Source organism: Lepidothrix coronata, unplaced genomic scaffold (assembly GCF_001604755.1).
Source record: "Lepidothrix coronata isolate B3197 unplaced genomic scaffold, Lepidothrix_coronata-1.0 Scaffold85, whole genome shotgun sequence".
NCBI classification, from domain to species: domain Eukaryota; kingdom Metazoa; phylum Chordata; class Aves; order Passeriformes; family Pipridae; genus Lepidothrix; species Lepidothrix coronata.
Genome location: NW_016690265.1, coordinates 19,978 through 45,960, shown reverse-complemented (window position 1 = coordinate 45,960; position 25,983 = coordinate 19,978). Strand labels below are relative to the sequence as shown.

The window sequence follows — 25,983 nt, the reverse complement described above, 5'->3', positions numbered from 1 at the left end:
ACGGAAACCATGAAAAAATTCAGCATCAGAACAGGTGAGGCACATCCATGACTGTGGTATCTCCTAAGCAGAGAGTTACAAAGAAGAATTCCACGTGGAACACAATGGCTTTACCACAGCTCCCTAACTCCTTGCTGACTTTTTAACCAAACACCATTAAGGCTTATCTACAAGGGACGATGCAGACTCTTTGCAGAGCATAAGATGTGTGACACAGCACCAGAGATACACAGAGCTTTGGTTCTCACCTCCAGCAAGGCTGAAGCACAGACCAGAAGCTGCAGTCTGTTTCCACCACTGAGGGAGACACATCCTTGAATTTAAGGCCACTGTTATAACCCAGTCCGAAATACTCTCATCCACATTAACTTCAAAATGCTGGAAGCCTACAGTATGATCAGTGTTGAGATGGATTCTCTCTTCCAGGCACCAGACAGATAATTCCACTGACAGGTATTAAAAAGGTATAAATGAACTTAGAAAGAGTTACCAGCTACTGCCTCCCCGTGAGTGCCTGGGATTGCATCAAGACTTTCAATTGCACCAGTGAGACATGTAAAGTCCTTAATAAAGGAGAAAGAATAAATAGCAAACTGAGCGACAAACACATAAATAGAAAGTGGTTTCATCAGTTTATTGCTTTTTGCTGCCACTTCACAGAGAGTCGAGTCCACGCAGGCACATTCAAAGCAGCACACACAACCATGGAGAACAAGGTTTTATCACAAGCCATAAAACTCACAGGAAAACAATCTAATCCTACATCAACATAATCTGAGAATTTCACAGTAAATACAGCATCTCCCAAAAGCTATTGGCATTTACATTAATCAACCTGATTATTTTTAAGTTGCTGAATAAAGCAAACTGGTGAGGGACCCAAGTGCTCAGAAACACATACTTTAGGTGTATTCAGGACATCCCCCCAATGCACATATTCTGAAATCTTCCAAATTTTCACTAATGCTAAATGAAATTAAGGTATTTTGCTTCCAGTTTAAATACCAGGAGAAAATAATTTTAATTTTGATTTGCATTTTAATATATTAACTAAAAGGATATTTGTATAAAACTCTTCACACATGAAATACTTTTAAATTAAACAATATATTACACTTACAGGAAAAACATACACTAGAAATTTATTGCTAGTGTAAAAATTAAAGTTTCTCATGGAGGAGGAGGCTGGATTAATATGATTGCTAAGAACACAGACAGTGTCAGTGACAAAAACTTCTGATTTTCAAATTTGCTCACCACCCACAGCTGGCTTTCAAGGACACGTAGGTACATGGGAATTATGAAAGATGAGGTCCACAACTTTCTCCAGAGTTATGCTTTATGAGCTGATGTCATTTCATTGCCTTTTAGAGTAACAGTGAGAATCAGTCTGCTGCATTCTAATGTCATTGTTCACTAGATCTTCTCTTCGTGGAATAAAAATAACAAAACACAACCTCCCTAATCTTGCATTTTGAAACTTTAGAACTACAACTACATTCATATCTTTGCCCATAACAAAAGGAAAAGTGGGAACGTTCACCATGTGAAGAGTCCATGATTATGAACAAAGTTTCTAGGCCAACCTTAGATCAACTTGCTAAAAAGCTTTCACTTCCAAAGAAAGCCTCTTTCACATAGTGTAGATTAAGCAACACCACTAGTCAGTGCAAACAGTCATATCTAACACTCAAGTAGTTACAAAATAAAAATGAATGCCAAAAGTTGCTTACAGATCTGCACAGCCCAGTGTCTTTGCAGTGGACTGATTTCCATTCACAAGAACATATCTGTAGCTTTCTTCTCTTTCCTTTTTAAATATGCTGTCTTCAGCAGTTACCTGGCTTGTTACTAGATTATACTGCTTTCTCAAAGTGATTTTCTTCTTTACTTATACACACTCACCCAATTGCTGACTTAAAAGTTCCTAGAAGACCAACAACTCTACCTCCTCCTTCAATCCAACAGTCAACACTAGAGTTCATAAGGGTTATCAGCATTGCAAACTATTAAGGTGATGATATCTATAATTAATTACTTAAAGATCATAAAATCAACCAATGGAAATTGTAACCTAGTCATAGATTCTATTATTGCTAAATAATTCCTACAAACTGGTGTTTTACAGAACCAGCAATCCTCAATTCACTCAAAAAAAAAGGGGGCAGATTTTGTATTAATGCCACTTCTTTAACTGGGGTAGGATTCTAACCCAATACATTAATACATCAATGATTTTGATATCAATCATGAATGCCAAGGTACTCACTACTCGGTTGTTGCCACAACAATTCCTTTTCCTTCAACTCCATTCCCGCGTTTCTCCTTTGCACCAAAAAAATTATTAGCACTAAACCAAAAGAATATAAATATTTGAGGGGGGAACACAATGCTCAAGTTCAAGTAATGAAAGACTTCAGAAGCACACGCCCTTCTTTTCATGGTATGCATGAAAAGGAGTCAGACACCAAGAACTGGAACAACAAAGACAGGAGTTCAGTGGAAAACAACACTCGGGTGCTGTTAGACAATTCAGGCCAGCGATGTGCGTTCCACATACATCTGAAAACAAAAAAATCTGCTTTTATTCAGACAACTTAAAACATTTTAAATACATTAAACACATCTCTCAACTCCAGGTCGTATTTACACAGCTATTCACAAAAATGTGCAAAGTAAAACCTGACAAAATTAATTTACAAGTCCAACGAACTGAACGCGACATTAAAAAAAGGCAGCAGGGATTCCACGTCCATTTTATATACACTTTAAAGAACTAAAGATTGCAAAATGGTTGATCTGGAAATATAACAAGTCCTGTCCATGCTGCACGTCAGTCACTAGCTGTCTTTGCTGCAGAATTCACAATGTATCCCTCCAGTGAGGTCTTTGACAACTTTTTCTTTGATCAGCTTTTGCAGGAATTTTGTTTCGCTTGTCACATTGTGCATAGTTTGTCCGTTCATGGCAGCCATGCAGAGGTTGTTGTAATAGTGCAAAGGTGTGCTGGGCTGGTCCAGGTCATATCCAAATCCTGCTATGCTAACTTCATCACACAGATGTGTGGCCAGAACAACCGCTGTGACCCCGATTGTAGGTACGTTCTGAAAAAGGGGGGAAAGTTAAGTTTGTTCAGTTCAAACATACAGTTTTTTTATAAAAGCACAGTTTTTGTAAAACATTTTACACAATTTAATGGCTTGGTCTATTCCCTCTGCTCATTTAAAACTGAAATCAATTAATCAGTTAAAACTAAAACTAAAAATCAATTCAATGATCAAGTAAAGCTAAATACTCCAGGGCAAAATACCAATACAACTTGAGTATTTGCCTTTAATGAGGCTTTTGGCTGTCAACACTGAGTTTTTTTTCTGTGAAGACAAGATGCCCTCTTACTGTGTAGTTAAACTGCAAGTGAACCCTCGCTCCAAACACTCAAACAACTCCTGACATGCCGTTAAACTTGACATTTCTTGAGTTACACTTATTTCAGTCTTGAGCAACAACAGGCTCTCTAACAAACAGTATTCTTCAGAATACGACTTTTCACTGAACGACCCGCGAAGAAGGCAAATATACTACGATACAATTAAGATACATACCTTGGTAAGTTATGTTATTCTGAAAAATAAATGTAAGAAGATCCTTCAAAGATTTGTGCAATGATTAGATGTCTTCTCACATAGTTCAAGAGAACTAGTGACAACCAATTCCTCCAACACATAATTAAAATAACAAAAATGCAGTGTAAAATTAAGCCAGGCAATTCATCACTCTGTACTACTGCAGGAGCAAAGGACGTGGAGGGAGGATATTCCCATCAGTTGCTACTGAGTACTCTGCACACACTGCATTTCCAACAGCTGCAAGGTTGCTTTAAACTGGCCTGGTTTTCATACTCTCTCTGCTTTCCCTGCAGCTGGAGACACATCTGCCCACAGCTGATGGCTGGTTTGCCTTAATGGCACTGTTTGTAACACACTTAACATATATCAAACGTGTGCTTTTGAGTATTTCACATCAGTCACAAATATGTGTGAGTGAACACACTCTACTGGAGTGAATTTATGTCTCACAGCATCTGAATGTCATTTCATGTCAGCAGGCACAGGCATAATACCTCATCTAAAAAGGTCAGCTGAAATCTTACTTTGATTTTGCACGAGAAAATACAAGAGTCTTTTGAGAGCACATAATCTCCCTATTAGTTGAGACTAGTTCTGAAACTGCACTGTTTGATTCACCTTGTATTTTACCGTCTCCCTCTGGTAAAAGGAAACCTCTTACCTTATCCCAACCCCAGAACTTTGATCGAGGCTCAGGGAACTGTAAGATGTCCAAAGCTGTCTCTTTGATAATGACTGGATTTAGAATCCGAAACTGCTTTGATGTAAAAGGAATTTTCTCAGCAACCTCCCTCCAAAAGAAGAGTCGCACCCACAGAGGCTAAAGGGAATAAAAAAATACAGTTCAAAGGGAAACTCTGAGACAGACTCAGTAGCCAATACAAGTTACAGAATTCACCAGGGAGTCTGAAAAATTCAGGAAACAGTTTATGACTAAGGTGGTTCAGAAATACCAGCTCAAGTGACTGACCCAAAAGAGGAATATCTTCAAAGTATTTGGAATTGCAGGGAGGACAGCAGAGGGAAAAGTTGTTTATTCTGAACATTTGGCTGCACTTTGTGTTAATCAGTCAACATATCCACCAGCACCCTCAGGTTCTTTGGGCCTTCCCCAGCACAACTGAGCAGGCAGCAGCATTTAAAGAAATGAGGAAGGGAACCACAGTTTTCCACAAAGATTAACCAGGCATTCTGAAGAAAGCACTGGATTTAAAACAATTGTGCTCAGGCTTTGAAGAGAAGAGCTGCTGTTTGACACCATCCAGCTAGTGATAAATGTAATACTTTAGAAGAGGATTTACACAGGAGTCAGAAAGCTAGATTCTGATCTCATGCCACTGCAATCAATTAGATACCCACTAATGGAAGAAAAAATACTACAGCACACTCATTTTACAAGTCCATAAAATGAGTAGCATTAAGCAAATGACAAAACTGACAGAGCTGCAACATAGACCTATATTTTTTTAAACAGGCTTTAAGGAATAGAAGCTTAAACTGATCAAATACAGGTTGTAACAGTTCCTATCTTTCCACCCGTAATCTGAATCAGTTCACTACAGTACCAGTGCCTGCACAGAGAGCTGAGCCAACTGAAAGATGAGTATTTGAAAGAACTATATTTGCTGTTCACAAAATCACAGAGCCACTGAAGTTGGAGATGAAGCGATCCAACCCCCCTGGCTCAAGCAGACACCCCGAGCCAGATGCTCAGGACTGCATCTGGATGACTTTTGAGAAAGATATCCATGGATATTCAACTCCACAAGCTCCCTGGACAACCTGTGCCAGTGCTCAGTCACCTTCCTTAAGGTTGAAAAAAAGTTTTTTTAAAAAAAAAGTGTTTCCTGATGTTCAGAGGAACCTTCCAGTGTTTCAGTTTGTGCCCACTGCCTCTTGTCCTATCACCAGACAACACTGAAAAGAGCCTGGCTCCATCCTCCTCAGACTTTCCCCTCAGATATTTATGTACTGTAACAAGATGTTATGAGCCTTCTCTTCTCTAGGCTAAACAGTCCCAGCTCTGTGAGTCACAGTAGAGGTGCTCCAGTCCCTTAAGCATCATCGTGGCTCTTCAGTGGACTCTCTCCAATATGCCCATTCCCAAATCAGATGCTGGCTCTGCATCAGCAAAAACAGCAAAGCAAGGAAGAAATGTGGGAATGAGCTGATCTGCTCCTAAGCCACACAAAACAAGTACAGGTACTCTTTTCAAAAAGCACACGCTCCCAACATGTAACTCACTAACAGAGGATGCTGCAGATGCCCAAAAGCAGCCATTCTTTCAATCCCTTCCACAAATTTTAATACAGAAAGCCAGCCTTGTACTAGTCATTCTTCAAGACCAAACCTTAAAACATGAAATAGCCAGAAAGCTTATAAAACAAGAAAGTTAGGAATCCAACTCAAGTTACAAAGCTGCTGGTCATCAAAATTACCACACTGCTGCAGGGAAGGTCACAGACGAACACTGTCTTGCCCCCAGTAAGAAAAAAAAAAAAAAATTTAAAAAAAAAATCAGGAAGCAGAAGTTCTTCAATTTGCACAAATTCATGGATTCAGGAAAATCTCCTCTCTGCAAAACATGCTCAGATTATTAAAAACAAGGCAATATTCCTCACACACACTCCCTGGACTAAAGTAGTAGTAGTAGTAGACAGCCATGGCCAATATTAAACAGACCTTCCCACATGATCCCATATTGTAAAAATCACAGAATTAAGAAGGGAATTTGGAGTACCTAAACTAGCATAGATCAAACAGTTAAAAAACTTGGCAGGCTTTCTCCTAAATCTCTCTCAATAATTTAGAGTGTTTGTTTTCAATTTGTGGTCAGAGAAACCTAGCTACCAGTTTTCAACTTGCAGAAATTATCTGCCTGCAAATTGAAAGAGGTGGAAGCCACCAATTCAAAGTTAATTTGGAAATATGAAACCCTTTCTATCAGTTCCTTAGCAATCTCTGCACTTCTTTAAATATTCAGTTCGAGAAATAAGCAACCTCATCATTTTAGAACTACAGTCAAATGTTCAATCACATGTTTAACTGCATGTATGCCTGTTGTAGCAGTACAGGCTTTAGCTGTTAAAAAAAAAATGAGTTGGCATTCAGAAATCTCATTTTTATTTTGGGCTCTACAGCCTTAAACAAGTCACTTGAACCTAATGTGAAATGAATTACACTTTAGTAAACAGCCTGTCATGTAGCTTGGTGTGAACCACCAATATCTGTAGAAAAAAAGAAGTGTTACTGTCAGCACGGGGCTTCAACGTGAATGCTGGCCCAACTGTAACTAGGAGACAGAGCTAAAAAAATCCCACAAAGTTACGTAAAAGATCCTCAGCACAATAAAACAGGAACTAACATATGAATCAGCTCCTTAAGCACTGGAAGGGAAAACAAACAAAAATACAGGTACACAAGACTGTCACATTACATACCAAGGTTTCATTTGTCACCATTGCTTGAAGCCAATTGAAATCAACACTTTTAAACAAAACAGCCACAAACAAGCTTGCAGGAGGATACTCATGTTCAGAAAGGGGGGCTCCTTCTGGGTAAGTCATCCTTATAGTCGTTTTGTTACCAACGTCATCTGTGTATCCTTGAACTGGTGCATCATTTAACCTAGGGAAAAAAAAACCACAATGGTGATAAATTATATTTAATAAACACAGGTTATAATCTCATTAAAATATCAGACACTAAGCAAAACCTTGTTATTCAGCCACAGATTTTTAACAAAACACAGTACAGTGTTTTCTCAGAGGCTCTATGTTCATCTCGCGCACTCATCCTGCCCTTATCTTTGGGAGGAAGCCAATTCTATTTCTACATTAAATGGCACAAGTGCAAAACTTTGAAAAGATTGAACAGAAAAGTAACTCAAAACAGCATTGCAGAAGTTCCTGTCTACTGACTTGTGTCAACTCAAGAGGCTTAAAAGAGGAAGGGAAAGAAAACACACAGAAAGTTGCCTGTGTTATCCTTTTCAGATATATACATATATACACACACACGTACACACAAACTCACATGAGTATTCCACACAGAAAAGCATTCAAATTATCCCTGCAATGCAGTGTAATGCATCCTATGGGTTTATATCATTCCAGCTCACCAAAAATTTAAATGCTGGCACACTGCAGACCAGAGCAACATCATCCTACTCCATCAGTTCTGCAGAACAGTGTTAAGTCCTGCAAACTTTTCTGTATCAACACCTTCACACTGCCAGCCCTAATCTTCAGACAACAGCTAACACAAGTTCTCTGCCCCTGCACATGCTAACACAGGTTTGTTTACCTTTGTATAAGAGCTACTGACTCAATGAAATCTTCCCTTTATAATAGGAGTAAGCCATACTTTACAAAACAAGCTGGGAAACTGCTTCTATTAAATTTACTTGTGACTTTACATGAATAAAAACAAGAAGGAGAGTTCAAAGAGCAATGTTTAGAAGGCACAAATACAGAGCACATAATCCAGATGTTAAAAAATATGCACAATCACAGAAAGCATGTGCTGATCTTGCAAAGATCAGGGAAGATAAGTGTGCTATAAAGGCATAAGCAAACACCAGTGCATACTGAAACACCAATTAATGTGTTTGAAATAGGGGTTATAAAAAAAACAGTTCAAATAAGGATCCCAACTAGACAAGGGGAAAAAAAAATCACAGGTGAGTCCTCTGAAAGCATGAACATATGAATGGATAAAATCATAACTGTCTACTTGTCTATGATTTCACTGGTTTCTATCTCATTTCTGCCCATGGGGGGTTTTTTGTATCTGAAGTCCACAAATAATTACACTGAATTCCTGGCTTGCAAACACGACAATTTATTTTGCTCCTAAGACTTCAAATTCTATCAAGCCACAAGTAAATTTACCAAAAGCACTTTCAGAAAGTCCTACGAGTTGCATAAATGTTGGAGATACTCTTCTCTTAAAAAGAAAAAAAAGTTGGCTCATATAGTAATGTTGAAGTAGTTGGAATCCTTAAATGGAAAATATGTACCTTATAACAATATCAAACTGATTCAGTAAGTGACCCAGCTCTGATCCATGAAGAATTCCACCACTGCCAACAACAACACAACGCTTACAGTGTTTTGACTTCAAATCTTCTGGTAAATCATGCTCAGGTAAGAGTTCGAGAAGATTTTTAAGCTTGTCAAAAAACTTGTGAAATCCAAATGGAGGTTCATATTTAAACAAAGCTTCATCTTCATTTACATTTTTCCTTACAAAGGGAGATACGTCCATGCTATATTTCTCTGCAAATAACCTGCTCATTTCTTTCTTCACGTAAGAAGGTCGGCATTGCTCCTGCAATGCGGCGCTGGCATATTGCTGTGCTCTCTGAAACAAAACACACACAATTTCAGTCAGGAAAGCCAGCTGCAGGAATGTACAAACCCTCTCAGTGCGACCCACCAGCACTTTAGCAAACACAGGGGTTTATTAAAAAAGTTTAAATGTGGAAGTACAACATCTTTTAAAGTATTTAATCAAACGCAGATACTAACGAGTGCAGGGTGAAAAGCTGCTAAGGAATGCCCCTCCACGCAATCACTTGAGCCTAGATATGAGGTTCCTAAAGGATAAATTAGGCTAGTAGAACTGCTAAGTGAAAACGAGCTGTTTGAGAACATTTGTACTATTATTTACAACAACAAATAATAAAAAAAAAAAAAGCTAGAACATATGTCTGCCTGCCTAATTCAGCAGCAGGTAGAATTCTACCTCACTGCTCAACGGCATGACACCTGAGTTCTGCCTGTGGTAGGATTACACCAGAGACACATCCACTGGGTTAAAGTGCTGTGAAACAGCAGGTTGGACTTGCTTAGTAGTCAGAATGAAGCAACACTTCTTTCATAAGCATTGCTGAAACGCTATTGTGAACGACTAAGACAGGATTTTAGAAAGAATGCAAGGTGGAGGTGTTTTGAGTCTTCTCTCAAAGACCAGCCACCAAAATAAAAGACTACAGTTCTATATAGCATAAAAAGATTAAACTGTCAGATGAAACTACACATTGATCCATTTCACAATAAAAGCAAAACACTACTCATTATGTCTTTAAAAATCTGTAACAGCAAGCAAACATCTGATGTGAGGAAGAAGAGAAACAGAAAAGATATTACTTTTATCCATTAAATAAAATCTTGTTTTCATGTTCTCTTCCCCAATAAGCTCTGTAGTGTTTTCCTCCACTTTAATTAAAAGGAACATGAGCAAACACAGGGGTCAGAGTCTAAAGATTCAAGTCTAGTGCTAATTTAGTTCTCCTGTACTGCTAAGGAACAGGAAGTGTTTATCTGGGAGCACAAGGAGGGAAGTTGTGCTGCTCTTTTTCACTTCTTTTTCTTTTCAACCAAGATTAATCTACAGAACTGCCTCTACCACGCAGAACTTTTCTGCAAGTTTGGGCATAAACACTACACTGGGCAAAGCACAACTGAGCAACTTTGTGTTGCTGTACTTTGTTGGCAGGACTCAGTGTATCTTTGGAAGAGTCTCATTTTTAAGCCTGACACCTATCAGTAAAAATTAATGCCACTCACATGGCAACTGCCCCAAATAGTTTGTAATTAGCTACTACCTAACTACATCAGAGCAATCCTCTTTTCTTCATCCTGCACCTAACACAAACAAAATGAATCATGAGACAGCAATAAGCACACCCCATGCAGTCTTTAGGTTTGCTTGGCTTAAGGTGTTTGCTCTTCAGAATCAAGAACATGTTACTGAAAAAACAAATGAGTCAAATGAGAGGAAAAGGGGAGGCAAAGAGGCTCAGAAGGGGAAATACATGCACTGAAGATGGTGGGAGGTGGGGGAAGATACACTTGCAGTAATGTTATAAGACTGTCTTAAATCAAGGTTTCTGCTGGAAGTTGTGTCTTAGCATTGAGACATTCAAAGCTAGAAATGTAACAGCTCTAAGCCAGGTAAGTTCTGTTATAAAGTGAAAACAGGCTAAGTAGCAAAGGCTTTAGTGGTGTCTGTTACACTGGCTTAAAAGGCACATGCAAAACTGTACATAAAGTACATAGCTGCTACCTTAAATGAATAAATTAAATAATAGCTGCACCCTCCTGCACATTTGCCCTGTGATTCCAAAAACATCTGACCAACTATGAGTCAAAGCAGACCAGGCAGATGGCTTAGGTAAAAAAAAAAAAAAAAAATTGGTTTAATGTGTTGGGTTTGGGTTGTTGTTGTGTGGAGTTTTTTTTGATACGTTACTTTTCACTTGCATCAATTTTCTGATCACCAGTGTCATCTGCACTGACACAACAGCAGGACTGACACGTCCATTTCAAATGTTAAAGTCACAGTTACATCATTTTACCCCTAAAAATCCAGTTTCTCTATGCACTCCTGTTGTCGTTCCACAAGAACAAAACCCAGAAGTTCTATGGCATGAAATGAAGCATAACATATTTTCCCTCACAGAAAAATGTCAGCATTCTAGTTCTTTGTTGTAGAGCCCTATAACTCTTACATTGTCAATTAATAACCTTTTTTTTTTTTATTCCAAGTGAAAAAAAAAAGCAAGCCAAAAAATACCAACCCTTACACGATCGAGGTCCACATACGGCATTTTTGTTCTGTCACATTCTTCAGGGCCAAAACGTAATTTGAGGATATAAAGGAAGCACCCTCCGACCACAAAGAGTACAAGAACTCTAAAAACAAACAGGAGGGTGAGGCGTAAGAGAGAAAAATAAAAAATAATCTTTTTTTCCAGCGTTCAATCAACCATTAAATCAATATGTTTAAGCAAATTTAGGACAGTTGAATACTTGCATTTGAATCAAACCAAAAAAACCTGTTGCTTTGTTCACTCCAAATCTTTCACAACTCTTCAGAGCTATCTGCAGGAAAGTATGAACATATGCAGATGCTTTGATAAGGAACATGTTGCCTGCATTATATACTCGAAATGCTCTGATGAGTCAATCAACTCTCCTCACAAAAAGAAGCAAAGAGTGACTATTGTTTTCTTCCGTAAAGGGCAACTCTATCTTGGATTATGTATTTTCATGCAAGTTGAGAAGAAGAATGGAACTTCAAATTGCATGATTTTGGGCCAATGGCAACCACTGAAACAAAACTTCCAACTTGCTGGCAGGACACAATGCAGAATTTAGACGTTCAGGTTTATACTGAGAAGCCTAACTTGGTTATTTACACCCCCAAAACACGGAGAAGAAAGAAAAAAAAAAAACCAACAAACTTTAAAATTGAATAACACAGACTATCTGTATTTTTGATCTACTGATTTCTCATTCCTAAGGAACACCACTCACTGTTGATGTCAAAATAGTCGCTTAACTCATTTCATGTCTAAACCAATCTGTAAAAAAATTGCATCATTATTTGGTTAGAGTTCTGGTTGTTGCTCAAGTATGTAGTTTGAGCTTTATAACTGATTTTCACTTCCCATGGTCTCCTAAGGACCAGACGTTTGTTTAAACATCTTTACAAAATATACAACTTACTAAGTGTCCAGTGCTTCTTGAAATCATTTCAGATGAAGTTAACACAGATTTTCATTTTTCTTTAAAAAAAAGTTTGTAGCATATGAACTAATAGATGCAATCTTGACAGTCAGTTTGCAGTACAGGCTACAAACAAGGTGACCCCTGGAAAAGCAGCACTGTTCTCACATCTCATTTAAATAAATTAAATCTTGCACTGACAGGTGGCCTAAAACCTTCATTAGCATGTTAGGTTGCAACCCCTGGAAATCAGAAAGCAGGGGATTCACAGCAGATGAATGAGGCTGGTTTTCACCCACAGAAGTTTATCAAGTATCCCCAGATTCAGCTGGGGCTGCACCATTCAGGTGCACAAAACACCTATGGATATAATTGCTTGGGTTTGGGTTTTTTAAGCTCTAGGACCCAAAAATTAATGTGGCATCAGACTAGTGAACTTTTTTGGTGTAAAATATGGTTCTGGATGCACATGAGCACATATTTATTAAATATAATTTGATGTCAAGTTATAAACAATGGAGTAAGATTTTTGATGCAGCATTTCAGAAGTCTTCATAAACAAAGTAACTACAAGGAAACACCTCCCCAAAATACCCACTCAGCATCTGCTGGCCTTCAAAGCCTTGACACTGGGACTTTTCTGGATACAAAAAAAGAACTGGAAATGCCCCTGAGCAAAGTACTAGGATCTCACTTTGGCTTGGGCATACAGGTACTACAAGGAGTGAGCTCAGGCTCTTAAAAGGGTTTTCAGTGCCCCAGGGAAAGCTGTGTGCCCAACCCTCCATCCAGTGCCTGTGGCAACCTCACGCCTTGATTTCTGCATCCTTTTTGTAACTGTCCAGGCTACGGGAAGAACAACTGACCCCTATGTTGCTGTGACAATGACACTTACTTGCAAGTACCTTTTAAAAACCAGCTTGGTCTTCTCATCTTCACGTGCAGCCACCTTACACCATTGCACAGGAGGTGAATGATCACTTTTCAGCTTCACAGCATTACTGTCACTCAGCATTGCTGTAAAAAAAAAATTATCATAAAAAAGTTGACAGGATGTCCACAGACTGACAACTTTGTTTCCCGAAGACTGTGATTCTTAATTACAGTATCAGGAATACTGAATTGTTCCTTATCTCCTCGTGATCAATAACACATTCATTTCAGCTGCACCACCAGAACATGATTCTAAAAATGCTGCCAGGCACTGATCTGTGCATTCTTCATCAGAAGCCTGAAGTCTAATAATTGCAATTACATCAGTTACTGTCAAACACTTCTGTTTGATCTGGTCAAACACACTCCAGACAGGGGAAAAAAAAAATAACGTATACAATATGCTCAGGGTATTTAGGATCCCTGAATCAAAATCAAATCCCTGCACTACACTACCCTGCAGGCTTCAAAGATGCTCACAGCATGCAGAGCCTGTACATGCCATCCTCAAAACTGGAACCCACGTTTCAAATCAACTCCCCGGTTTCCCCAAGGTTCAGCAAACCTGACTCATCATCATTGCTCTGAATCTAATACTGACCTCTTCAGCAGCCCCAACAACACAGCCAGCAACTTCAACAGCAAGTACTGAAGAGAGTGTGGAGAAGGTTTTCCCTGGCACAAGGCAGGAGCAGAAGGCTGCCAGCACAAGGGTAGTTTCTACGCACAGCAGCAGCTCCCCTCCAACAACCATCAAAGAGTGCACGGTGCTCCCTCACAGATGGGCAGGTCACTGATCATTAGCTGGCAAGAAGCAAGCTCGCTGCTTACCTTGTGTAAGCTCCCATGAATTTCTGTCAGCACACTCCAGTTCTGATTTTGGAAAGGAAAATGCAGGCTGGCACATCAACTTCTCACCATCAACCAAAGATGTGAACAAACAAGGAAACACTGTGCTAAGCCTACCCCTATGAGCCTGCTGGTTTTCCCTTGAAAGGAGAAGGGATATGGATAAGGGTGTTTCCTACCCACCCTTGGCAGCACTCCCTTTGATGAGCCAACCATAGAAGGGTGCAACCTGCTCCTCCATAGTGGAGGATTTCAGCCCTACTCATTCCCTTTGATCTCGGTGCTTGCCCCTCTCTGCTGCAAAGGTCCTCTTCAGCTCTCCTGCCAAGAGCTCTGTCACAAAAACTATTTAAAAAAAAAAAAAAGCAAGGCTAAGGGAAGGCTTTCATTTAGGGATCCCAGTTCACAGAATATTCTGAGTTGGAAGGGACCCATAAGGATCATCAAGTCCAACTCTTAAGTGAATGGCCTACAGGGGGATCAAACCCACAACCCTGCTGTTATTAGCACCATGCTCTAACCAACTGAGCTATTCTCAGGGATGATCTTCCACATTCTCTTTTCCACCTCTTTTTATTTTATATAGTGATATGACCCACTTGAAACCTCTACAAATCTCTACAAGCCTCTACAAACACTTTGTTTGGATGAACAACTGATGTTCTTAAACACTAGGATGAAGGAGCTGAGGAGACAGAAGCATCCCCTCCAGAACTCAAATCCAGGCCACTGAAATTTCAAGGGTATCTAATTCAGAACTAAGTCTCTTTGCACAGTCATGCATCATTTCTCAGTAATAAATTTGGTATGCACAGCAGAAGGTCAAATAACACAAGCCACTGTGAGACAGGGTGCGACAACCAGAGATAAAGATCGATAACAGCATCTGAAGTCTTCTGAAGAGGAGACATCAAGTGATGCTTTCAGGGTGACATGCAGGTGATAATAACTCACAAAACAGAGCAAGGCAAAAAAGTCCTAATGGTTTTTGACCGCAGGAAACCTCAAACATAGGTTATTATGGCATTGCTAAGAACCTCAAATTACTCACCTAGCTGTATTTACTAATTGCACAGGCTCTCTGAGCTCTCACATCCGTTTGCAGGCCTTTGTCACAAAGCTGCAGAATCTTAAACAGCCCCTTTTAGCAGATCTGAAAGCACTGTACAAACTGAAGTCAGTAGCATTATGCTTGTCTAGGAACAGGGTAAACTGAAGCCTAAGGGGTAAGTGACATCCCACAGTCCCCCAGAATTCTAGCAATTAAGCTGGAAATTGAATACAGCTCCTGTCTCCCACACAACCTGTCAAGGACACAAGTCAGCAGGTCACAAGGAAGCTATCAAGCCTTAGAAGCTTCTCCTTTTCTCAGAACAGCACCTCATCTCTATTGCCTCCATCTATACCACTGAATAAAAACTGCATTGAGGAGCAAAACTGGGTGTTGACACTACCACCCCAGTCATCCACATCACAAGCCCAGTTTGCTCTCAACTAAGAATTGCAGCAAATCAGTCAAGTCCACATGAGTAAAGGCATCAACAAAATTTGTTACAAGGACCATACCCTAGTGTTAGTTATGGATCACCAAGTTGAACTGTTCTACCTTGAGATGTTCAGTGCCAATCCAGCAGGACTTGTACAATCACCTTTTATTCCATGTATGACACATGTTCTTCCTGCCACACTACACAGACAAGTCAGCTCAGCAGCCCTCATCCAGCACCTTCATACTACAGGACCCGGTACTTTCACACCAACACACCTTGAGATGCCAGGTATCCATAGGGATCATTTTGCCAGCATGCACAGGGAGCAGCCCCAGCTCATGGAACCTGTAAGCACGATCACACCAAACAAGAGGTGATCAGAGGACGCTGCAGAGCTGTGGAGGAGAGCGTGAACAAGGCCTGCAGACCATGTGGAAGTTCCAGGATCACTCCACGCAGTGCAGAGAGTACACTCCATCAGATCACCTCAGAGGAGACTGTCTCAGACCAGCACCAACAGGCGGCACCCAGTACTGTTTGGGAAAGGGAAGGGGATCTCTCACCGACACGGATGGCTGACGGCAGTGACAGCGTTAAACAAGGCAACAATTGTATCTGTCAGTTCCACACATCTCCACAAACACAGCTGGGGAGAAGTATAAAATGGAACCTTACTCCTTTTTTAAAATGAAAAAGCAGGAAACAAGCTTCACCTAGAAGTCAACCTTCACTGTTCTTCACTAGAGAACAATGCAGGTAATAACTCTTGGGTAAACATAAAAAGGTAACTTGATCATAGTCTATAGGAACCTACATCAGAACGGATTCTGTGCGAAAGAATCAGTCAGACCAGGTACCACAGGATCCTGCTACCAGCAACGCGACATTGTGAGGTCTGGCCACGGTACCATTTCAGTAACATTTCTGAGGGAACATGCTTCAGGTTAACAACACATTTTCCAGCACTGTGAATCAAATCCGTAACATTTTACAGCTTGAATTCTAAGGGCAAAATTAAAGCCTCACTGCCTTAACATTGGTCAAAGCAGGTTTATACTTTTTTGCAAATTAGTCTTTCCTATTCTAGGACCCAGGTTCTCTTGTGACTTGACAGAAAGACTTACATGTGAAAGGTTGCCCAATGCAAGCATGTAAAACTTCCTCATTGCCTAACTGCACTAACATACTCCTGGAATCATCCTGCAGCAAGGAAGGACACAGCCAACCTCCTCTACTGTATAAATCAATGAGAGCGTCCTGCGAACACCACGCTTTGAATCATACTTTTCATGAAGCCTTTCAAAACAAAGGGAAGGCTGCAAGAGATCTGAAATATGAGGAAGGAACTGAAGAGGTGGAAAGTGATGAAGACAGAAGGGAATTAAACAGGAATGCAAGACTACAATAAGCTAGTGGTATCAGAAAGTCTTCCCCGCCTCTGAGCAAAATAAATTCCAGCTGTCCTCAAACAGTTGCTTCACTCATCCCGGATGTGGAAAAAAACCCCAAGAAAACAGACAATTTAATTAATCACCTCAGTACATCCTTTCCAAGTCCAACTCTTAGTAGGCACAACTTTTTATTTTTTATATTGTTTATATAACTGATATAATTTCAGTTTTCATTTCCACAGCAACACACTTTTCTCAGTTCTGTTCCCTACAGATGATTCCTTTCTCAAACAGATCAATATATATAGACAGATACATACATATATCAAGTCAAAATGGATCTATCCAACGCAGCTTTTTTTTTTTTTTTCAGTTACTCAGGGCTGGATCCTGCAGTCTTTGTTGAAGTCAATAAGCCCCTTCCACCGGCTGGAATGGTGTAAGAGTGTTCAAAAGAGCAAGGTAGCAGTAACAAGCACCTTGGAGTGCACCTTTCCCAAAGTCTTCCTGAGTTCAAAAAAAAATAAATCTGTGAGTTTGCAGAGAGAACCAGGGCAGTTAAGATACCAAGAGCACCAAAGAGCTGTTGCATACAAACACCACTGCACTCCTCCAGAAAGGGGCCCTGGTACAGTTGTTTAGAGAGCCATAAATGCAAATGTCTCAATCTGCATACAAAAGATGGCTCAGTAGAACTGCTGTGTTACAATCACATTTTGCATTGATGTTTCTATAGCTACTCATAGTGGTGCAATTAGTGAGAACTCAGGGGATTTAAATTTGCTTTTCATCTGCTGAACTTAAGTGCTCTGTGCAAAGCTGCTTCAAAGGATAAATTCTCCATCGGTAGAACATACTCCAAAGTTTTTTGTGGTGTTATTATTTTCACCATAATTTACTTCTGTCTCATTGTTATTCTTAAGTAGACAAAATTTCCACACTTGGAATATTTCAGAAGCAATTAATTTAAGCCTTTGGGATTGCTCTTTATATGGGGCAACTCCAGGCTTTGTGGGCAAGAGACACCATCTGTTCTAAGAGTTGTACAGCATCCAGCACAACATCATCTTAGACGACACCTGAAGCTCCTAAGAGTTGAAAATACAAGTTAACTTTCCCTTCCCACGGCACCACCACAAGCATAGAAACACACAGCTTTACAAGTCAGTCGATATCAGGGTCTTGCTGCACAATGCAGCCTTTGAGGTTCACATAAAGAGATCAAGGGGCTGCAGTGCAGAGCCCACAGCAAATGAAACCTGAAAGTCACCCTTATATAATGGAATTACTAATCACAAATGACGAGGCTCGAGCAGGCATTGAAACAGAAGGTGAAACTAATGCAAAAAATACCCGAAACCCACCTGGCTCCTTTCATGCCTTCTCCTCTAAATCAGATTCACATAAGTTACCTAAGAAACATACCTCCAAAACCAGTAAACGATAAGATGAAAGCTACCTGGTTTTGAGCAACATTTGCTTCAAAAAAGAAAGGCAAAGTTAAAAGGCAGAGAAGGTGTTTTCACAAGGAATTAACTGGAGCAAGGTACTCTTTATTGAGATGGGACATTAAATTTCAGCAATGACCTCTGCATGAGCTTCTTGTTCTGTGGCTTTTAAAACCAACAACAACCAGAAAAACCACCTCAGTTATATGGCAAAACTTTATGCAAGGAAGAAGTTAGAAGAAAAAAATTAAGAAAACTTAAACGTAATTTCAGATTGTTTCCTGGGACACATTTGGAGAAAAAAGATGACAAAAACCTAACTGACAACTACAACACAGTGTCTGTGATTACCTGCAAGAGTTGGGCCCGTGAAAAGTAACACATTTCAATCCCTTCTCACTATCGACCAAATAGATGAGATAATAATTTTCATTAAGGCTTTCAAAATTGATACAGTATTTTAAGTAGAAAGTTATTTATTTATGTAAAAACATGAAAAATAAGTTTGGTAAAATTGACAGTTAGGATTAATTTTGTTTGCCTCTGCAGTACTGAAACCCACAGAGATCAAAACATAAGGGCTGAGACATTAAAAAAATAGTAGTGGCTAATTAGGTTGTAGCTTTTCTAGTTTATGCTTCAAAACCAGATGAACAGCAGAGCCTCTTGCATGAAGATACCTAAGAATACATAAACTTTAACTTCTTGATCTTCCGTTCCTAAGACAGCCATTTCAAAACAGATTCAGAAATCAGCATAAAACTCTCCCCGTTCCCACATCCACCCGAAATTCGTTCAGCCCTCTTTACTGGGCAAACCAGTCTTGATTCAGGGAATTTCAAAGTAATGTAATTTTTCTGTCAACGAATACAACTGCTAACCATCAATTCTAATATTGAGAAAAAGAAAACAACCTAACACGAGGGTTTCCTTTCCTTTCACAAGCTAAACTTAAGCCAAACACTCCTCCTTCTCCCCTCCTTGCCTCAATTTCCCTTATTTTTGCCAGAGTTACATGGAGCCTGTCACTGCTCTTTTGGTCAGCTGACAAGCAGTGCAGGAGCTGGAGTCAGGTGAATAACGTTTTCTGTCTGCAGCTCCTCTGTGATTTTCACTATTTCCTGTGCTCTTCTGAGCTCCTTACCAGCTTACCGGCTCTGGCAAAGGTGGCCCTCAAGTCCCTCAGGGTGTTCCTCCTCCAGGACTCTCCCTCCCAAGTCTCCTTATCAGAGCATGATGCCTTCAAACCCTTCCCACGCTTTCAGACTTCATCATCCTTTCACGGGAAACAATAAGCCATAATGAAATAAATTTTGCAAATAACCTCTATCTGTTTACATAAAACACGATAAATAATTTTATTTTTAAAAACCAATAGCAGATCAAGCTTCATCCCAATAATATTTTTTTTTTTTGGAGGCGAACTGGTAATACAAAGAATAAAAGAGCTGAAGCTTAGGAGTGTTAGCTGTGCACCCCATTTATACATACACAAAGGACTCTGCAGTCACAAGTGTTGTACAGTCTAACTGTTGCCTTACAACTGCAATTATTTTTATCCACCCAAAACAGAGTATTTCTTAAACACAAAAAAAATTTGGAAACATACTATCTTCTGACTTAGAGAATTTGTTATTAAAAAACCCCAATCAATCTGAAAAAAGCATATGATCATCCTCTAGCAAGAGGCATTCCAGAAACTGCAATATAGTGAAGGACTGCCTCACTTTCAGAGAATGTTCTAGGTTGGAAGGGAGCTTAAATATCAGCCAGTTCCATCCCTCTACCATGGGCAGGGACACCTTCCACTAGAGGAGGCTGCTCAAAGCCCCACCCTACCTGATCTTGAACACTTTCAGGAATGAGGCATCCACAGCTTATTTGGGCAACCTGTGCCAGTGCTTCACTACCCTCATAGAAAATAATTTCCTCCTAAGATCTAATCTAAACCTGCCCTCTGTCAGTTTGAAGCCATTCCCACTTGCCCTGACACTACTAAACCTTGTCAAAAGTCCCTCCCAGCTTTTTTGTAGCCCTTTTTGGTACTGGAAGGTGCTCTAAGTTCTCCCTGGAGCCTTCTCTTCTCCAGGCTGAACAACCCCAGCCCTTTCAGCCTTTCTCTGTAAAAGGGGTTCTCCAGCTCTCTGAACTTCTCTGTGACCTCCCCTGGACTCACTCCAGCAGATCCTCATCCTTCCTGCACTGGGGCCCCCAGAGCTGGATGCAGCACTCCAGGTGGGGTCTCACCAGAGCAGAGGGACAAAATCCCCTCCCTCGACCTGCTGCCCACACTGCTTTTGATGCAGCCCAGAACACGGTTGGGTTCTGGGCTGTCAAAGCACAAGGCCAGCTCATTCCAAGCTTCTCATCTCCCAGCAGGCCCAAGTCCTTCTCCTCAGGGCTGCTCTCAATCCACTCTCTGCTCAGCCTGTATTTGTGCTTTGGATTGCCCTGACCAGCTCCAGGACCTTGACTGAACTTCATGAGGTCAACTTTCCAATGACTTGTGCAGAAATTAATCCAAATTTTAAAGCCAAAATTTAAACACAGATTTAATGGATCAGGAAAGCTAACAACTTGCCCAGATGTTGAAATTGGAATCAAAATCTATACAAGAAAAGTAAAAAGCCTTTTATCTGGATGGCTCCATTTGCCCATAGCGACAAAATACTCAGGAAAAGTAGGGAGAGAAGAGGAACAGACAAGTTATCCCAAAGGAACTGTTTCCGATTGAAAAATCGCTTTCTATAACACAATAAACATTGAAATATCTTCTTACAGGACTTTTGTTCAATCGTACATGACCAAAAACCTTAAAAACCACAAGCATGAGGAAAAATTCCAATGATACTAATGATTTGAGGGAGACTTATCAGGAACATGCTAAAGCATGAGAGACTCTTGTGTTATAAGCTATGGCAATGTATTCACTGTTGGATATTTATCTTCAAATAATCTTCTGATCACCATCCTACCACTTCCTATCCCAAGACATAAAAGAGACAAAAGCCAGGGAGCTGTTGCTGATTAGGGACTGACAACTTCTTGCCAAAGAAAAAAAAATTAAGCTAAAGTTAAAAATTAGACACTTCTGTCAATTATTTATTCATCTACAACAATATAAATCCTATAGTTAAGTTTGTATTCTAACATATTCAGATAGTTCAAAAACTTTCCTTGAATATTATTTGCTTAGTGCCTATTACTACTGAATAAAAAAAGCATTTGACAAGATACCTGTTCTAATGAACAGAGTCAGTTGTTTTGGTTAATTGAAGAATACATCCTTGATGGCAAAAAACTCTTTAGCCTATAATATGGTTATAAGCACTTACAGAGGGACATTATGCACCAGTGTAATCAATGTGTCTTAGAAAATGAACTTTGAATGGAAAGGCTTTTTAATCAGACAATAGAAAGTAAAAACCTATGTCATCTGTACAACCTGCAGTTCATTTGGTCAAGATCTTCCTCCTCAGAAAATACGAATTTATTACTGCACGCATGTGTGTGGACACAACTGGTAAAAAGTGAAATAAGGAGCAAATGACAATTTCAGAGCAGCTGACAGACACTCTCAAAGGTACTGTGAGAAATAGAAACCTAAAGCCGGGTGATTTCCAATTAGAATTTATTATATGATAAAAGCAAATTCAGCGCTGGGTGATCAGGGAGGGGTTTTAACAACTCCCAACGCCTGTCACACCCAAAGAAGACAGTTGTTCTACATTTATTTCCATCTACTTCATGAATATTCATTACACATAAGCATAAACATTACACATTGTTAAGTCAGACTTTCAACAGATGTTTTTCTTAAACAAGAATGTTATCTATAAGCATCCATAATACATTGTCAAGTCAGACATTCAGCAAATGTTTGCTTGTTATCTATACAAAGTTATAAAATTTTTGAAAGGTGTTATTATCTACCTAAATAAATAAAATTCCTTCACTATAAATCTTACACAAGGTAAAAGGGAGGTAACTGGTTTTATGTCTTTATAGGGGCCCAATTAAGTTTTACGATTTGTTTTTCTTTTCTCTCTCCAGGTTATATTGACCTTACACTGTTTTCTTTTTAATTAGCTCGAATCATCCTCTCAGTTTATCACAGTACCAACATGATGACAGGTGAAAATTATTTTGCCTGCGGTCATGAATAGCAGCAAGCAACAACAGTGCCCTAGAGGCATCATAATCTTTTTTCCCTTGCCTTAAGACACTCTACTTGTGTTTTGTTCTAATTGTTTAATGGCTCATTCCTACACCCTCTTCCCAATATCAACCACCAACTCACGAAATCATTAACAACCTTACGTAATTGTGTCTATTTGCCCAGTTTTTTCCTTCGGGAAGGAAACACATAACTAGGCTACAACTTGCTCTTAGTCTTGGGTCATCCAGATAGAACACACACAAAAAAATGGTTCCAGCTCAAATCCAGACCAATTATCAGCTTAATGAGAGATAGAGTGAAACGCCACCACTTCCTTTCAGCAGCATTCACAGTAAGCTTTTTAGACATTAACAGTGCCTGCTAAAATAATGTTATAAGAAAAGAACTCTTAATGAGGTTCTAAGCGATAGTTCAATGTTCAAAACAGGGATACTCTCTTAATTTCACTTCTGGCTTGGCACCCTCTTCTCTATCAAGTTTTCCAGACTTTTCTGTGAAACCTCTTTCAGGTGCCCTGAAGTGAGGGACAGCAAAAAAATGTAATAAATAAACACCAGAAATATCAACAAGATGTGCTTCAACACTTAAGAGGGCTGCTGATGCTTTGTGACAGATGAAACCAGTACCTGGATTTGGAATTTTTCTGATTCCCGAGTAAGCAAGAGAAAGTCAAGTGTCGCAGCCAAGCAGGAAGAAACAGGTGAGTTAAAGCACTGCTGTTGGGAACAGTGTGATATGAAAAAGATAAGTTTATTTCTTACAAGGGAAGCTTCTTAGACCCCCTCGTCCCTTTTTCTTCTGCAGGAAATCCCAGTTTTCCCCTCCATGATACTTGTGTAAGAAAGACTGGCCTGCCTGCTCTGGATGTTCATAACCTGATGTCAGCCACTCCTCAGGATCTGCTGAAGCCAAACACACACGGTGAATGAACCGCAGTGTAACAGCAGGCAGCTGCTTCTCAGAAACTCCTCCTGTGCACATCTCACGTGCTCCTTTCACATCCTTCTCCCCACAGACCCACACCAGAGGAAGCACTGCACCACTCCAGCACTTTGGGGAAGAGCCACACAGCCAGGAAGGGAGGAAAAGAGCCCAGTGTATCAGCACATCACCCCCTACCAGCTGGGCAAGCTCATGGCACACAAGCAGAAGATATTTCCGAGCCCCTGCAAGGAAGCCAAAACAAATTAGGTCTTTCCCCTTACATGGGAAGTTTGAGGAATAAATCTTTCCTAAAAGAAATGGTCAGAAAAGACCATTAATCATGGCATTAATCTTTACCGAGCTAAGGAAACATGCCTTTTTCAACACAGCCAAGATGTTTCATATTACATCTGAATTATGGAGCAGAATAGCACTGAACAACTGGTAATTATGGAACAATGCTAACAGCACAGCAGCATTTTTACCAGAGTATCATCTAACAACACTTCAAGAGATCATGGTAAAATCACACTTGAGCCGACAGAAGCAAAAGAAGAGATGCCAAAAGCCTCCTGTGAAGAAAAGGCTAGAAGGGAAACTACAATACAGCAAAGAACACTGCTGGAACCAATTTTAATGCTTAACTTCTGAATCCAAGACTTCAGGACCTAACAGGTAGCAGAGAGCGCTGATGGGATGGGTGAAGGAAGAGCTTCTCCCAAGGATAACAGAGAGCTTCGCTTGTCCAGCTTTGCAAAAACAGGTTGAGAGTCTGTCCTTAGATACACCAAACATGTAAACAAAGCTAAAAGCAAACAATTCAAACAAAAGCACAACGTTAACACACAGGAAAAAGCGGACATAAATAAATAGGGACTAGGAGCAAAAGATTCCTGAGTGGCAAAGGAATAGCCCTCCCATAGAAGTAATGGAAAATAACAGACTACACGAGTTTTAAGGAAGTCCATAATAAATTAAGAATAACTTTATGAGAGCTGCCTGTCACAGGGAAGACTCATGTCCGAATTAGAGTTGGGTGGTTTTGAAGCTCTGGATGCGCCTGCTGAAGATGCTTTCATCTGTTTTATTTGAGCAGGTTTCATTCAGACTCACTTGTAGCCTGAAAATAATGCCATGACAAGTTTGAAGCACTGTCTGGATCTTATTCAGTACATTAGCCTTTACCAAAAAATTCAAGAGCTACTTAAGTTTTACAGGCTCTCTCATCTAAACAAAACAACTTGCCCTCCAAGTATTCCAACTTCACAGCAGTCTTGGCACATTTGATATCCGTCACCTAAACTGATGTACACAAAGCAAATGAAACTGAACATTTTTAGCCCGTTCTCTTCAATAAAAGGAAGTTTCTACTACCGCAATTTGTCTTCTTACATCCTGGCCCTAACTGCCTATCAATCACTTGGCCAATTTAATGAAACTCCACGGAAAGGAGGATGATAAACGCTAAGAAGTTCCAGGAAACCCGAGGTGGGATGAGCTCATTTCTCATCAGCCCAGAGGAAGCAGAAATTGCACTAAAACGCTTTCATGCACTAACCCTCCAGCTGCATTTTGACCTTTTAAGACATTCCCTCAGTCTGGCTAGCAGAGGGCTTGGGAGACAGCTCAAGATTTCCTGCTGTGTGATCTAGAAGGGAGATAGTAACCTCGCTGCAGCAGATGGAATAACAGTCTGCAGGGAAAACACCCCTCATAAACCGCATCTGGACAGTCTGATCCTGAACTGCGTTTAAAAACACCTATCCACTTTAGAGACATAAAGAATATCCTCTACAAGTTTTCTTTGGAAAAACAAAAAACATGCACCTTAATCCACCCTTTTTTCCCCAGAAAGAGACAAAGCCAGCCATTTTCCACAGGGAAGCTGTTTACATCCAGTAATTTTATGATTCATTTCCTATTCATTTCCATAACTAAAGAGAGCGGTAAAACAAACATGCCTCCTCCATCAGCCTCATGTTTTGATCTTGCCTAATTAAATAATAAATAAGCAAAGCTGAGCACACATGCAAAAAAAAATTAAAAAAAAAAAAAAAGAAGGAAGAAAACCAAACGAAAGTCTTTTTCGTGAGCAGTACTGAAGAAAACGAAAAGGTTTTGGCAGCAACAGCAGAAGCCGTATCTGTTTTGCACTCGCATCACTCCAAGCATGAAGAGAGAAAATCACCCACAAAAAGCCTATCGCATCCCGCAGACAGGCAGAAGCCTATAAATTCTAATCCGGAGGCACACCCGAAGACAGCCGCCGCTACATCCTCTCCCTCCCTCAAGACAAACGCGGCTCCCATCGCCCATCGGCCCCGAGCACTCCCGCAGCCCCACCTCCCCCGGCCCGGGCGCGCCGGTGCCTTCCCCGGAGGGAGCTCCGGCGCTGGTGGGGTTGCGGTGGTGGTGGGGGGGGCAGGCAGATACCGCGGACTGCAGGCCCCGCGCCGGGCCTCCCCCTGCACTGACCACCCCCATCCCCCCGCCTTCTCTCTCCCCGTTTCCCGGTGCCCCCCGTGCCGGCAGCCCCTCGGTACCTGCGCCGTGCCCGGGCCGGTGTCTCCTCATGGGCGCGGGGCGGCCCCGCCGCAGGTAGCGGGGCCGGCGCGCGGGCGGGGGG

At 40.5% G+C, this 25,983-nt stretch overlaps 1 protein-coding gene and 1 long non-coding RNA gene across 6 annotated transcripts; both read right to left on the bottom strand.

Annotated features, from left to right (window-relative positions):
* Positions 1 to 609: 609 nt before the first annotated feature.
* Positions 610 to 25,983, bottom strand: ST3GAL5 (ST3 beta-galactoside alpha-2,3-sialyltransferase 5). 5 transcript variants are annotated; one of them, XM_017820798.1, is made up of 7 exons: positions 25,901 to 25,983; positions 13,038 to 13,159; positions 11,212 to 11,326; positions 8,647 to 8,990; positions 7,067 to 7,253; positions 4,288 to 4,446; positions 610 to 3,104 (listed from the first exon to the last, which is right to left on the bottom strand). In XM_017820798.1, the coding sequence occupies exons 2-7, from the start codon at positions 13,073 to 13,075 to the stop codon at positions 2,841 to 2,843; spliced, it is 1,107 nt and encodes a 368-aa protein (XP_017676287.1). In that variant the 5' UTR covers positions 13,076 to 13,159; positions 25,901 to 25,983; the 3' UTR covers positions 610 to 2,840. The 5 variants fall into 5 exon arrangements, with proteins under 5 accessions (XP_017676287.1, XP_017676284.1, XP_017676285.1 ...); XM_017820795.1 differs by having other exon boundaries at positions 13,048 to 13,159; positions 25,901 to 25,977; XM_017820796.1 differs by having other exon boundaries at positions 11,218 to 11,326; positions 13,048 to 13,159; positions 25,901 to 25,977.
* Positions 21,871 to 23,332, bottom strand: LOC108500164. Its single transcript, XR_001875771.1, has 2 exons — positions 23,195 to 23,332; positions 21,871 to 22,947 (listed from the first exon to the last, which is right to left on the bottom strand). It is a non-coding gene; the product is annotated as an uncharacterized LOC108500164 (long non-coding RNA).

What these genes read in the sequence shown, in the direction of transcription:
- ST3GAL5 (XM_017820795.1), bottom strand. Translation starts at nt 25,931, where the DNA reads ATGAGGAGACACCGGCCCGGGCACGGCGCAG. An exon ending in CCGGCCCGGGCACGGCGCAG is followed by an intron (nt 13,160 to 25,900) that starts GTACCGAGGGGC and finishes TTTTTTTTACAG; the next exon opens with CAATGCTGAGTGACAGTAAT. An exon ending in TGGTGACAAATGAAACCTTG is followed by an intron (nt 4,447 to 7,066) that starts GTATGTAATGTG and finishes TATTCCCTTTAG; the next exon opens with CCTCTGTGGGTGCGACTCTT.